This window comes from Mesoplodon densirostris, chromosome 1 (genome assembly GCF_025265405.1).
Source record: "Mesoplodon densirostris isolate mMesDen1 chromosome 1, mMesDen1 primary haplotype, whole genome shotgun sequence".
NCBI lineage: Eukaryota > Metazoa > Chordata > Mammalia > Artiodactyla > Ziphiidae > Mesoplodon > Mesoplodon densirostris.
In genome coordinates this window covers 28,123,259-28,136,826 of record NC_082661.1, presented here as the reverse complement: position 1 = coordinate 28,136,826, position 13,568 = coordinate 28,123,259, and the positions used below count along the sequence as shown (strand labels likewise).

At 56.6% G+C, this 13,568-nt stretch overlaps 1 protein-coding gene across 4 annotated transcripts; it reads right to left on the bottom strand.

Moving 5' to 3' along the window:
- Window positions 1–7,097: 7,097 nt before the first annotated feature.
- On the bottom strand, window positions 7,098–12,702 carry FGF8 (fibroblast growth factor 8). Of its 4 annotated transcripts, none has more exons than XM_060106690.1 (6): window positions 12,671–12,702; window positions 12,540–12,576; window positions 11,925–12,011; window positions 11,520–11,700; window positions 8,228–8,334; window positions 7,098–7,388 (listed from the first exon to the last, which is right to left on the bottom strand). In XM_060106690.1, exons 1-6 carry the CDS (start codon window positions 12,700–12,702, stop codon window positions 7,098–7,100), a joined length of 735 nt encoding a protein of 244 aa, XP_059962673.1. The 4 variants fall into 4 exon arrangements, with proteins under 4 accessions (XP_059962673.1, XP_059962751.1, XP_059962836.1 ...); XM_060106768.1 differs by having other exon boundaries at window positions 11,520–11,667; XM_060106853.1 differs by lacking the exon at window positions 11,925–12,011.
- Between the last annotated feature and the right edge of the window lie 866 nt (window positions 12,703–13,568).

Here is a 13,568-nt window from a genome sequence, read left to right as displayed (position 1 = left end):
AGAAGTCAGCCCCAGCCCTCAGAAGCCTAAGACCCAGCAATACTGACCCGGCTCCCCTATCAGAACTGAGATCAGGCAGACCCTACATGGTGTATTACCCACGATGAATGTTTTATGAGTTTGCTCTTCATTACTGAGGGCTGCAGGAGGCAGGGAGGGGGAGGTGATACAAAAAAGCCCAGGGAGAGACTGGGCAGGGAGACAGGGTGGGAGGGCATGAAATGGCCCAGTGTAGGTTGTGATGGGACAGGGGGATTTCTCTATGAAGAAAGATTTAGCAAGAGTTGGTCACGTTTGTCCAATTGACATGATTTAAATGTCGGTGGCTGGAAACAAGGAGGAGCCCAAGAAGGTAGAGGTTTGAGCCTGCGTGTTTGGGAGCTGTGTGCCTGTGGGCAGACAGAGGGACAGCTGGAATTTGGTGTTGGCCCTGGCTACTCCCACCCTTGAAAGTCACTGGCTGGTTCTCCAGGCAGTTGGCTTGGGTATCAGGGCCCAGTGCCCCAGCTCCTCGGGGGCTCACCGTTCTGCTGCTCCCAGGCTCAAGGCCCAGGCGTTTTCTGGTCCTCTGAGCTCAAGGTAGGAGGAGGCTGCAAACAGTGCTGAGTTCTGTGCAGGCTTCTTCTTACTCCCTCAAAGCAGTGTCCAGGCCAAACCCTTGTTTGAGCACCTTCAGCCAGGCCCAAGCTAGAGCCCATCTGATCCTTCATGACTGGGGGTCTGGCCTTAATCCCCAAGTGCCAAAGCTTGGGACCTCGCTTGGCATAGGTTCATGCCCTGACTCTCCTCCCGCCATGTCCTCCCCGACCATACGCAGCCAAGGAAGGGAGGGAAAAGGAACGCAGATCCCCAGACTGATCCAGTGGCCGCAACTTGTTTCACTAACATCTGCCATCTGCATTGTTTCATCTAGCATCTGCCAGCCAGGAGGAGGGGAGAATACATGAGGGTGAGCCCTAGGGCCTGCGCAGATGGACAGTTAGTTCTTCAGGGTCAGCAAGAGACCCAGATGGGGAAGGGGGGCAATCAGAGGGACCTTACTGGCACAACCTCCTGCAGTAACGTGGGACTTGGGGATCCCTCGGAGTTCTTGCCAGCTCCCCATCTGTCTTGCTACCACTTACTCCTCCTCTCTCCAGCTCCTAATTCCCCTTCACTCTCTCCTGTTAAATCCTCTGGTTGCTATGGAAACCCAGCGGTGGGGAAGGAAGCAGAATTTTGGGAGGTTCTGAGACGTCCATCCCAACAGGCTCTCTTAGATGCTCCTTTGTCCAGTTTAGGAGATACTTATTTCGGCTTGAGAAAAAGGAGGTGAGCTTGTGCCAGATAGGCTTGGACCCTCTTTTAGTAAGACTGTGATGTCCAGATGGGCTTAGAGCATCACCCATCCGAGGACCATCCTCAAGTCTCCCTGACCTTCAGGCATTTCCTAAATCCTGACCCAAGTCCCGGATGCAGAGAACCCCCAATGCACCTTCTCCATTCAACAGCCTCCACATCTACTCTCATTTTATTAGTTGATTACCAATGTTTACTGAACACCTACGATGTGCCAGGCACTCTTCTAGTCACTGGATATTCATCATAAGCCAAGTCAAAGTCCCTGCTCTCTTGGGAGGAATAGGCCAACCAAAAATGAGTAGATAAATAAAAAACAAGATAATGTCAGATGTTAATAAGTGTAATCAAGAAAAGAGAGCAGAGGATGACAGCAGAGACCTACAAAATGAGCAGTCAGCCCTCCAGCAACCTAAAGGAAAAGCATTGTAAGCAGAGAGAACAGCAGTGCAAAGGCTCTGAAGCATATAGGAGCCCGGCTTGTTTGAGAAGCTGGAAGGAGGTGTGGCCGGGGTGCAGCGGACGAAAGGGAGAGAGGTTAAGCCATACAGTTAGATAGGCAGACAGGGCCCAGAGCATGGAGGAGACCTTGCAGGCCATGGAAAGGAGTCTGAATTTAATTCTAGATATGGCAGAAGTAACATGACCAGATTTATGTTTTGGAAATTCTGGCTACTGAGTACAGAAAGGATTGTAGAGGGATATGAGAGGAAGAGCAGTTAGGGGGCTGTTGCCATAAGCCAGACAAGAGGTGATGATGACTTGGAGCAGGGAGGTGGCAGTAGATAAACAGAAGAGTAGATGGACTAGATTTGAGTAGTGTTCCAGAGGTAAAGGCGGCAGGATGAGAGGCAGGGGGAGGCTGAAAGAAGAGTCAAGGAGACCCCCAGGTGAAACCAACAACCCCCTTGTTTGCTGGCTGCTTCCTCTTGGCCCTGAGATTGGTCGGGGATAGGAGGGAAGGGAGACAGTTGATGACAGTAAAACTCTACCCAAAGCCCACTTAAAGCTTTGGGCTCAGAAAGTGGTGTATTTTTCCTATATCATCAGGACACACATCCTCTTGGTTTTCCTCCTACCTACCTCATGGGCCACAATATTTGCTGGTTCCCCCCTTTCACCCTGACCTCTAAATGTTTGGAGGATACCAAGGCTCAGGCTTGGCTCTCTCCTCTTCTTTGGCTACGCTCACTCCCTAGGAAGTCCATTCCATCCCCTGGCTTTAAAACTTGTGAGTTGAATACTCCCAAATTTACATCTTCACATGAGACCTCTCCCCTGAATTCCAGACTCACATACAACTGCCTACTCAACAACTCCACTTGAATATTTATTTAGTCAGCTCAGACTTAACATGTCCAAAATAAAACTCCTACTCTTCCCCTCAAAATCTGCCCCTTCTAGAATCTTCTTCGTCTCAATAAAGGGTCTCTCCATCCTTTCAGTCGCTCAGGCTAGAAACTTTGGAAACCCCTAGACTCTTCTTTTTCTCTCACAAACCACATCCAAACCATCAGCAGATCCCTACTTGCAAAAAATGTCCCAAATTCCAATCTCTTCTCACCACCTCCAATGCCCTATCATCCCTCTCCAAGATTACTGCAAAAACTTCATAACTAGTCTCCCTTACCCCGCTACTGTCTATTCTCAACACAGCAGCCAAAGCAATCTTGTTATTAACAAAGCTTAATACAGATCATGTCACTCTAGTGCTCAAAACCCCAAAATGCTTTGCTGTCTCATTCAGGCTCAAGACTAAAGTCTTTTCAATTGGCTCTACATGATCTGCCCTCATCACCACTACTTATATGTCTCACCTGAGCTTCCATCATTCTCCCCACCCCACTACGCTCATACTACACACACTACACCTGTATCCTGCCTTCACTCTGCTCTAACCACACTGGCCTCCCTCCTCTTCCCCTGATGCTATAAGCTTGTACTCGCTGGTCCCTCTACCTGGATGGCTCCTCGCCCAGATAGGTGCATGCCTTACCGCCATCAGGTGTCTGCTCCAGCATTAAGTTTTCAGTGAGGCCTTCTATGACCACCCTACTTAAAATTGCTACTACCTTACCCCACCTTCCACACTCATTCCCCCTATTTTTCTCTGTAGTGGTTGCCAGGGTCTGATAAACTATACACTCTTTGTTCTAACCCCACCCACAGCCTCCTGCTACAACTTGAGCTCCATCATGACAGAGTTTTTGTCACTTATTTCCTGCTTTGTCCCCTCTACCCAGAACAGAGCCTGGCACATAATAGGCACTCAATAAATAGTGACTGAATAAATGAATTAGAGAAAGACCTGCAGTCCTCAAGAGGCAGCCTGGGTCCGCGAGTTAAGACCTGATCTTTCATACTAGCTTTCATGCTGGCTGTGTGACTTCTGGGCCTCGGGTTGTCTATCTGTAGATGGTGGAGAACTCCTGGGGTCCTTTGCTACAGCAGCTTTCTAGAAAGATGCTTGGCCATAGCCTCACCTGTTGCCATTCAGCTGAGGGTAGCAGGTAGGGATGGACAGGACCTGGTGGAGTGAGAGGAGAGACCTCTAGCGCATCCTTTCTAGTCAAGGCTTGGGTGGAGTCATCACTGGCTTTGAAATGAAAAGCGAGGTTCTGGCTTGGATTTGGCTGGGCTCTGGCAGCCCCGGGAGAGGGAGGAATGGGTGAAGAGGTCCAGGCCCCCCTGCTGAGTGGGGACTAGTAGAGGCCTGGCCACTAGGCCTGGGATCCTCCCCACGGAGAGTTGTCCCTGTGAGGGCCTCGTGGGGAACACTACTGTGAGAAGGAGAGGGGACGTGGGGAATCAGGGTGAAGTCAGAACTGGGGAGAAGGGAGGACTGGAGAGGGCCTTCTGCGTGGGTCACCTGGGCCTGCACACAGATCCTCAGATCCACCAGAAGGCCAGGTCTCCACGCACACCTCAGCCGGCCCCCAGGGTCCTCACAGCCAGCACCCACTCCTAGACAGAGTGGCAGGCCTTTTGGCTGAGGAAAGCCCAGTCCTCCTCCCTTTTCTCGGCCTTGCAACAGCTCCCTGCTTGTTTTCCCCGAAATAAATGGGCTGAGCATATTGGGCCGGCAATAACCCCTTGAAATCAGTTGTTATCACAGTTAACAACCAGTTTGGCTTCAGTTCAGGCTGTTAACTATCAAACCACTAAGTGCCGGTAATGATTGATTCTTGGCCAGTTGCAGCTTGAGTGGGCCGTAAAACCCCATTAGCGAGGGCTCTGTGGAGGCAGCAACGCAAAGATAAACAAGGTGGTGGGTGCTCCGGCCCAGCGCAGCCCCACTGCTCTGGGCTCAGCTCCCCAGGGTCCCTGGCTGGGGGTCCTGCTGGGAGTCAACCCCTTCCCAAAGCCTCAGGTCACCTCAAGGACAAGATCACCACCCTCCTGTCCACCTCTACTCCCCCATCAGTCATCTCTCCCTTCTCCATGAGGCAGGTCCGGCTCTCTGGACAGCCCCCCTCTTCTCTGTCGTCGCAGCCGTGGCACAGTTCCACCCCACCCCCCTGGAGTACTCAGGCATCCCCAGCCTGTGGGCTCCAGGGTAGCTTTGGCTTAGCCAGTGACCACCCTGGCCCAGCCTGGCCCCACTTTGTGGCCAGGATCACAGGCAGGGAGAGTCTGACATTCCATCCACCCCCCAGACTCCCTCCTACCCTGTGGTTTCCCCCAGGAATTGCTCTCAAACAAATGAAATGTGGGTAATTACTGGGCTGGGGGCTGGACAGGCGGCCGTGCAGATGAAAGCGTTTCCTGGACGGTCTCTTCATTTGCATGGCATCAGAAGCTGCTCAGAAGGTGTGACTTTTCCCACAGTGAGACCCCAGCTCCTTGCACAATAAAGCCAGGCTGCTCACCCAGAATTAATTAAAGGGGGAGGGGAGGGGATGGAGCAGAAGAGGAGGCACTAAGAGCTGGGGGAGCTGGAAGAGAGATGTCTAGAGCCCCCTCCCCACATCCTCCGTATCTATGCACCAGGAGAAACCTACTCTGTCCAGAGCCCTGAACCCCCATAGCAGGCCAGAAGAGGCCCCATGGTACCTCAACCTCTCCAAGGCTTCCCACTGAGCCCTGGGATTCCTGATCCATCTGGATGGCCTGAGCCTGGGATTTGTGGCTGCAACTCTGGGAGGCCCACGTGGTTAGGAAGCCTTGGGTTGCCCTCCACCCAAAGGACCAGAGGCCCAGAGGGAAGAGGTTTCTGGATTCGTCCAGTAAGTGTGCTATGGGACCAGCCCAAAGAAGGCAGTGGAAGCAACCAGAATGAGAGCTCAGGTATGATGACTGGGCCAGCTCCGACCTCAGGAGACCTGCTGCCTCTGGGCTTGGGCTCTCTTCCGGGTGGTGTGATGCCAGTCTCACCAGTCCACCTCCAAGAACCCACCCCTCCACCCACCACAGGCCAGTCCTCTTGCCCACGCCACGAATGACCTGCTCTACCATTGTCATAGCGTGACCTGGTCTTCCTTCATCCATAGCAGTCCTGCCTCACAGGCTAGTCCTTCTGACTTACCACCTGCTGCTTCTCCCCCTGGCCAGAGTTTGAGCGCTGCTCTAGGCCTGTGAGCTTCCCTTCCCGGCCAGTGCCAGCTCCTCTCCCTCTAGGCCTGGTCTCTCCAAGGTTGGCAGCCTCTCCCTGGACCACAGTCCCCTGGGCTCTTCCGCAGCGCCTGAGCGCAGCACCTTCTGCTCACAGCTTTCTAACCAGATATCCCAAAGTTAACACTCGTTTCTTGTCACAACTGTCAACACCAGCCTTGGCAGCCCCCCTCCAACATACCTCCACCTTGGACCCCGGCAGCTGCTCTTTTCTTTCATTTTCTGGAGCCTGGTACTCAGAAAGAACTAGCTCTGGCATCTCTGATCTGTCTCCCACACAGACCGAGGCATACACAGAAAGGCACTTTTTAAAGGACCCACTGAATCCATGATTACAACTCCGGTCCTAGCAAAGTCATCATTTCTGGCCCAGAGGTGGCCTGGGGAAGTGTTAGCAATGACTCCTGTTAAAAGCCCATGTCTGAGAGGTCCCAGGACCAGCTAAGAGCCTCTTCTTGCTCCTTTCCCTGCTTCTGTCCTCCCAAGAAAACCCCTCCAGCGACCCTAGGGACGGCCAACAGGTGTGGATCCTTAGGTAGAAGGGATGCTGCAGTCAGAGCTGCTGCCTGATTTGCTGCATCTCTCAGCCGCCTGCCAGCTGGGGGCAGCACGGGGGGAGGGGGCTGACCCCAGGAGGACTCACTCTCCAACACACATTTTTAATACGCCAGTTAAATAAATATTTCAGTCATTTAATAGCAACTAATACCCAACCACCCTCCACTGACACCCGCCCTTGAAAGATCTGAACTAAAGTTCAGGCTTTTTCCTCCCTGCCCCTACCTGGGGGTGCAGTGGAGCCCCTGGCGGCCTAGCAGTCTTGCCCTGCAGCTGCTAGGGTCTCAGGAGCGCCTCTGCGGGACTAGAAAAAGCCCCCCACCCCCAGGAAACCCCCGCCGGAATCCCAGTCTAGGCCACTCACTGGCCTTCCTGAGAGTTAAGAAGTCAGACGCCACAGCCAAGTGGAATACAAAAATAGAGCCTCTCTTTTGTTTAAAAAAACAACAAAAAACCCAACAGCAAACAATTATCAACAACTAGGGCCCAGGGCTCCCCCAGCTCCTCCCCAGCCTTCAGTAGCGCAGACCTCATCCTGCACCAGAGGAAACCTCCGGCGCTGGGAGCGGCGGGGAGGGGCCGGGCAGGGCCTATCGGGGCTCGGGGGCCCAAGTCCTCTGGCTGCCGCGCAGACTGCGCGTGAAGGGCGGGTAGTTGAGGAACTCGAAGCGCAGGCTCTGCTCTGTGGTGTGATGGCCGCGGGGCAGTCGCTTCATGAAGTGGACCTCGCGCTGGTGCTGCCGAGTCTTGGAGCCCTTGCGGGGCCGACCCTTGCGCGTGAAGGCCATGTACCAGCCCTCGTACTTGGCGTTCTGCAGGGCCGTGTAGTTGTTCTCCAGCACGATCTCCGTGAACACACAATCCTTGCCTTTGCCGTTGCTCTGCAGGTAGGGGGGGCCAGACACGGTGTCACCGGGCTCTGTCCAGAACCCGCCCCCATCAGAGGCAGAGGGGAGGCGGCCCCAGACAGCAGGTGGGTACCCCAGCAGATGGCAGGGTGGGCAGCCCCACCCCCTGCCCGGGCACCCGCTCTCTAATCCCTGACAACTCGCAGCCCACCCGGCAACTTCCTGTCCTCCTGGGTAGCAGTGACACATGGCTGTCTACCAAGGGGCTGGGCCCCAACACAGAGAGGCAGAGAGGGGGCCCAGCCCCTGCCTACCCTGGCCTCCTGCCCACCAGTCTGGCCCAAGCTGCTAGCACCCGTTTCCCCACCTGCCCCCCTCAGCCCCTCAGGATGCCGGCCTGCAGCCCCAGGGCTGCCACCCTATGGGGGAAGGAAGGCCGGTGAGGAGATGCTGAGCCCCAAGCCCCAGAAGCCCAGGAAGCGGGGAGCTCGAGGCTGTAGAGGAGCCGTGACTAATGGGGCCATTTCAGAGCTCCGCCGAGGGGCTGGGCCTGCGGCTTACTGAACATTCCAAATGCTGGTACCATGTAATTGGACATAATAGCAAAGCAATTTGGCGATTTGTTAAAAAGATATATGGAATTTACCAAAAACCCCCCCGCCCCTTTCCTAGCCTGTCTTCTTCCTCCTTTGCTTTTATAGCTTTTCATCTCTCAGCTTCCTCCTCCCTCACCTCCCCCACCATCCAATCACTAGGTAACCCCAAGGTGGCCCTCTTTCTCTGCCCACCTTGTTGGGATCCTGGAGGAGCTGAGCCAGCCCAGCCTGCTCCCCAGGCCCCAGCCACCCCCTCCCTTCCTTCTAAGACCTCACCTTGGCAATCAGCTTCCCCTTCTTGTTCATGCAGATGTAGAGGCCTGTCTCAGCTCCTCGGACTCGAACCCGGCTCCCAAAGGTGTCCGTCTCCACAATGAGCTTTGCTGTCAGGGAATGTGGGGGGAGAGTGGTTATTAGCAGCTCCCTGACCCCCAGTGCTCCATGTCCCCATCCCAGCTGGCCCATCCCAGAAGCAACTGCTCCAAGAGCCAGGTACCCACGCCGTGGGCTCCAGCCACTAACATGCTGTGCAACCCTGGGAAAGTCAAGTCTCCTTTCTGGGCTTCAGACCGACCCCTTACCTGGGTTTACAGAAGTGGGGTGGATGAGATCATGGCATATGAACTGGTTTCTGCAGAGGGGTCTTGGAGCCATCAAACTGAAAAGACCCTCTTTTAAAACCAGACTGAAAACTTTTATGTCGAGGCTTCAAGTAAATTTTAATTTGACTAGAATTCCGCTTCTAATCAAAGATCTCTGAGGATTCTTCCAACTCAGAATATTATATGCACATGCCTCACAGATCATTACAAACATCCGGGGTGCAGTGGTGACCTCCACTCCTGAGGTCAAACATAAAAGCACTCTCTCTTGTTTCTGGTGCCTCGGGTTCTAACCCACAGCCTCGGCCACACCACCCTACCCCTGCTCTGCTGAGAAGCTGATAGGGATGAGACACCTCTCCCTACACCCACAGCCCATGGCCGGCTGCTTTCCCAGAACCTCAGACACCAGCTGGGAAGATGCTGTCTCTTCCCCACGCTTCCCAGTCACCCCAGTCCCCAGCCCCAGTGTTCAGAAATCAACAACTCAATAATCTTTTCTCTCACCCTCCAGCAGCGCTGGGCTTCTCACCCCAGTGACCAAACACTTTCTGTAGGTGAGGAGGAGAGAAGATCAGGTGTGCTTGCCTCTCACTGAGAGCCAGGAGACAGGGAGCTGAGTTCTGTGCCTTCTTCCCACTGCCCTCTCCCCTTAGACAGCCAGCTTGCCACAGAAGCCCCGGTCCCTGTCCACTCTCTGCACAACTCCTCCCTTTGAGGCTGTCACCAAGAAGGGAGTGGGGGCCGACTTAGCTGTTCGGGATGGGACGGAAGGGGCTGGGTCTCCTGCCCTCCCTACTGCAGCATTTTCCCTCCTTGAGAAAGAGGTTTGGGTACTCCCAGGTCTGCCTCCCAGCCTGTACTGACAAGGTGGCACCTTCTCTGCCCCTGAAACTAATGGGAGGTGACGGGCACAGGTCAGCAAGGCAGCCCTCACTGCCCAGCCTGTGACTACCTGCCCCCCTTCACAGAAGCACAGAGCTGGGACCCAGTAGCCAAGTCCCCAGTCTGGCTCCAAGTCAGCCAGGGAAATGCAGCTGTCACCTCCCCTCCCACCCACCTCCTCTTGGACCCAGCCAGTCTGCTCATCCCTCTCCTGGTCTGCCTTCCAGGGCAAGGAGCAACTACTTTTAAGGGCCAGGAAGGACACCGACTGGAGGAGAGGGGAGGGGATTCCATGCTGAGGATTCTGGCCAAACAGGGCAGGAGGGGTGGAGCCCACTGTCCCTTCCTGGGGCCCATAAGGAAGCAACTGGGACTTCTCTGCTGTTCTCTCTCCCCCAGACTCTGCCTGTCCTGGCTATACACCCTAAGCCTTTGCTCTTAGGCCCTCCAGCTCCTGCTCACCAGGCAGGGACCAGGGAAACTGGGAAGCCTCCTATAATTGTAAGGAGAGAAGTGGGCATCAGACCTCTGATGTCTGAAGAGGAATTCCCCCATGAGCAGCTTAGCCTCTTCTTCCCTCCCCAAAACCCAAGGATGCTGGACCATTTGTTCCAATGGGAGCAAACCCAGGAGGAGCCAGGCATTCATTCCCTTTCCTTGGAAGCTGAGAAGGGCAGCAAGTAGCCAGTTTGGAGGGACAAAGGGACGGTAGGCTGGCCCTGCCAGCCCAGCGGGGGAGCTCGGCCACCGGGCAGGCCACCCCCAGCCCCACCCCACCGCAGAAAGCCCCCACTCTCCTTCCTGGATGGATCTGGGGAGCTGGGGCCGAAGTTTACGGCAGCTTTCCCGACTGGGCTTTTGGAAAGCTTAACATTTTCAAACCTATTCTTCCACCCCAGTGACAGATTTATCCCAGGAAAATTATGTCTCCTTCTCCAGCTTTGAAGGGAAGTCAGCTACGTCGATGCAGAAAAAATGCAGCGAGACATACTCGATCCCCCAAACTGGCTCGAGAAGAGGAGAAAGTATTCAGGAAATGTTAAAAAAGGTGAAAGTAAGAAGAGTTTTAATCGCTCTGCCAGACGCGGGGGTCTCTCCAGAGATTCATAGAGAACAATCTTGAACCTCTTTTTTAACATTTACAGACTTGCAACTCCTTTCAAACTCCACATCTGAAAAAAAGCCTCGTTCTTTTTCTGTTTTATATCATTCTTCATTTTTCTTCTTAGCTCTTAAAACGCCTCACCTTTTTATTACATTTTAATAGAGTCTTCCCCTCTCCTTTCATGCTTGTTTAACTTGGTCATTATTTAAAGGTTTTTAAACTCACAATAATCGCTCTCTAAAAACAACACCAGCAGCCCAGAGGGCTTGCTTTTCTCTTGGTACATCCAGGACTCTGGAAATTGGCCTTGTTTCAAGGAAGGAATATTGAATGCTTTAGAAATCAATCAGTCCTCAGCCTCTCCACCTCGCAGTAGCTCCCTGTACTCACCACCCCACCGGCAGCCAGGAGCCCCACTCTGACTGACCGCCTGGGTTCCTGGACAAGTGCAGAGGGGAGGGCCCTTTTCCTAGCCTAGTCCCCATGTGTAACTGACCCTCCTGATCAAAGTATTTAAAGGTTCACAGCAACACCCCCCCAAGCTGGGAGAGCTGAAGGGATTTCTCTCCCTTCTCTTTCCCACTCTCCTTTTGTGGGCCCTGGCGACATATCCTCTTTCAAGAGCTTCCCTTAAACCTGGGCCCCCTCCCCCTGAACCCTCTGCCTCCACCTGCAGTGGGGAGGGGTATGAAAGGGGGAGGTGGAAAAGGAGATTCCTGGATTCATTCATCTGCTGGGCAGGGAAGGGGCACCTGTGGGCCAAGTACTCCCCGAGGTCCCTTCCCCAACCCTCTCTTCTCCAGCTGACCCCCAAGATGCGTTTTCGCCTTAACTCCTTCCCTTCTGAGCTGGGGAGAGTGCAGGCCTCTGGCCAGCGCAGATGTGACTGGTAGGTCCAGTCATAGCAGGGCAGCCTGGGGAAGAGGGGCCCGTTCCACAGGCTACCTTTACCCCACTGCAGCGCAGCTCGCCTTACCAAAGGGGTCCCCGTCTTCTGCCATGGCGTTGATGCGCTTGTTGGCCAGGACCTGCACGTGCTTCCCGCTGGTGCGGCTGTAGAGTTGGTAGGTCCGGATGAGACGGCGGCTGAGCTGATCCGTCACCAGGCTCTGCTCCCTCACATGCTGTGTAAAATTAGGTGAGGACTGAACAGTTACCTTTAGGAAATTGAAAAATACACAACACGCCATTATAATGCTACTCTGCCCAGGGGCCCAAGTGGCCCCCATCACCCGGCACCTCCCTCCACTGCCCCAGGCAGCCGGCTGGGGTCCCCCCAACATACCAGCTCAGGCCACCCGCCCCCCACCCCCACCCAGGAAAGTCGGACAGACCCAGCCTAGCATGGATGAGCCCGGGATGGAGAAGCATCTGGACCCACCTGTTGGGAAACACCCTGGGACTCCCGGCCAGCTCGGAACAGGGAAGCGAGCTCCCTGCCCAGCGCAGGCCCCCCGCCCGGGCCTTCCTAGAAGAGCAGGGCGCTTTTAAGTCGGGAGGCAGCGCTGCCCGACCCCTGACATTTATAAAGACAAATACACGGAGCAAATGTTGAGACCGCAGAGGACCTAGGCACCTGATCCTTCGGCCAGTCCCGCCGCAAGCCTCCCCAGAGAGCCGCGGAGAGGGTCCCTGAGACAGTCACCGTACCTCTGACAACGAACGCCCCCGGGCCCCGAATGCCTCCATCCTCGGCGGCCCGATGTGGCTGCCCGCAGAGTTCCCCATCCACCCCCACCTGGCTGGGAGGCGTGGGAGGCAGAGCTGGACTCCGAGACCTCGGGTTCTAGCCTCGCCACTCGCTGGCTGTGTGACCTTAGGCAGGCGCTACCTCTCTGTTCCTTAGTTCCCTCCTCGGGGTAGTTAGGGGTTGCATTTCTAAGGTGCCTTCCAGCCCGCCGCGCGGCCGCAGGGTCGGTCCTCTTGCCCCTGCCCGACCTTGCCCCCCGGCGTCCCCCGCCGGCTCCGGCCCCCGCCTCCGCGCAGCGCGCCTTACCTGGGCTTGGAGGCAGAGAACCAGCAAGTGCAACAGCCTGTGGGAGACAAAAGCGGGCGGGGAGAGAGGGGCGCAGGGTGAGCGGCGGGCGGGCGGGCGCGCGGCCGGGGGCGCGGGGCGGCGGTACTCACAGGCAGCTCAGCGCCGAGCGGGGGCTGCCCATGGCGCGCGGCCGGGGAGCACGCACAGCCCCGGCGGGATCACGCCGGTGCGCGGGAGGTCGCAGACAGACGAGCCGAGGGCGGCGGCGGCGGAGGAAGGCTTGAGGGCGGGAGCCCGGGCGATCCCGATGCGGCTCCGCAGGTCCCAGGGAATGTCGAGCTCGCCGCGCCGCGCCGAGTGCCTCTGCGCCGCAGCCGGAGCCGGTGGCCGCTGGCTGCTAAGGAGCCGGAGCGGGAGGGAGGGTAACGGGCCGGCAGGGGGGGGTGGGTAAGTGGGAAGGGAGGGGGAGGGGAGGGGGAGGGTGGGGGCGGGGGGCGCCGCACCGGGCGTGAGGGGGGAGCGCGGGGCGGGCGGCCGGAGCCCGCAGCCCCCGGCTGGGAGCGGGGGCCGGGACCCAGCCCGGGGCGGGGGCGGGGCGGACTGGGGCGGGGCGGCCGGCGGGTATGGGATTGGGGGTCTGGGCGAGGGGAGGGGTCTGGGGACCGTCTGGACGGGCGGGGGCGGCCGGTGTGGGCGCCTCCCCCCAACCACGGCCTGTCCCCTGACGCGCTCTTGGGGTCCAGGCGGTCGGGGATGGGGGGGCGCCTCGGGCCTCCCGCCCCGTGGAGTCCCGAGACCCTCGGCTGGAGCTTCCTGGACCGCCGGTGAGCCCGAGTGGGAAGGTGCCCAGTCTCCACCGTGGCACCCGGTCCACTTACGCCTCAGGCTATACGGTGGTTCTCTGAGCCGCCTACTGTGTGCTTCGCTTGGGCCCGCCGCCTGCGAGTGGCCGCTAACACTGGAGTGAACTGCTGTGCGCTCGTCTCTGGCAGTGCATTGCTTGCGTCGGGGACCCGACACCCACTCCCATCTTTCGGCTGAGTACCC

Excerpts from the sequence above, each read along its gene's own strand:
- FGF8 (XM_060106690.1), bottom strand. The coding sequence starts at position 12,702 with ATGGGCAGCCCCCGCTCGGCGCTGAGCTGCCT. Across the intron at positions 12,577-12,670 it reads CGCTCGGCGCTGAGCTGCCT|GCTGTTGCACTTGCTGGTTC; the intron begins GTGAGTACCGCC and ends TGTCTCCCACAG. Across the intron at positions 8,335-11,519 it reads AGAAGACGGGGACCCCTTTG|CAAAGCTCATTGTGGAGACG; the intron begins GTAAGGCGAGCT and ends ATTCCCTGACAG.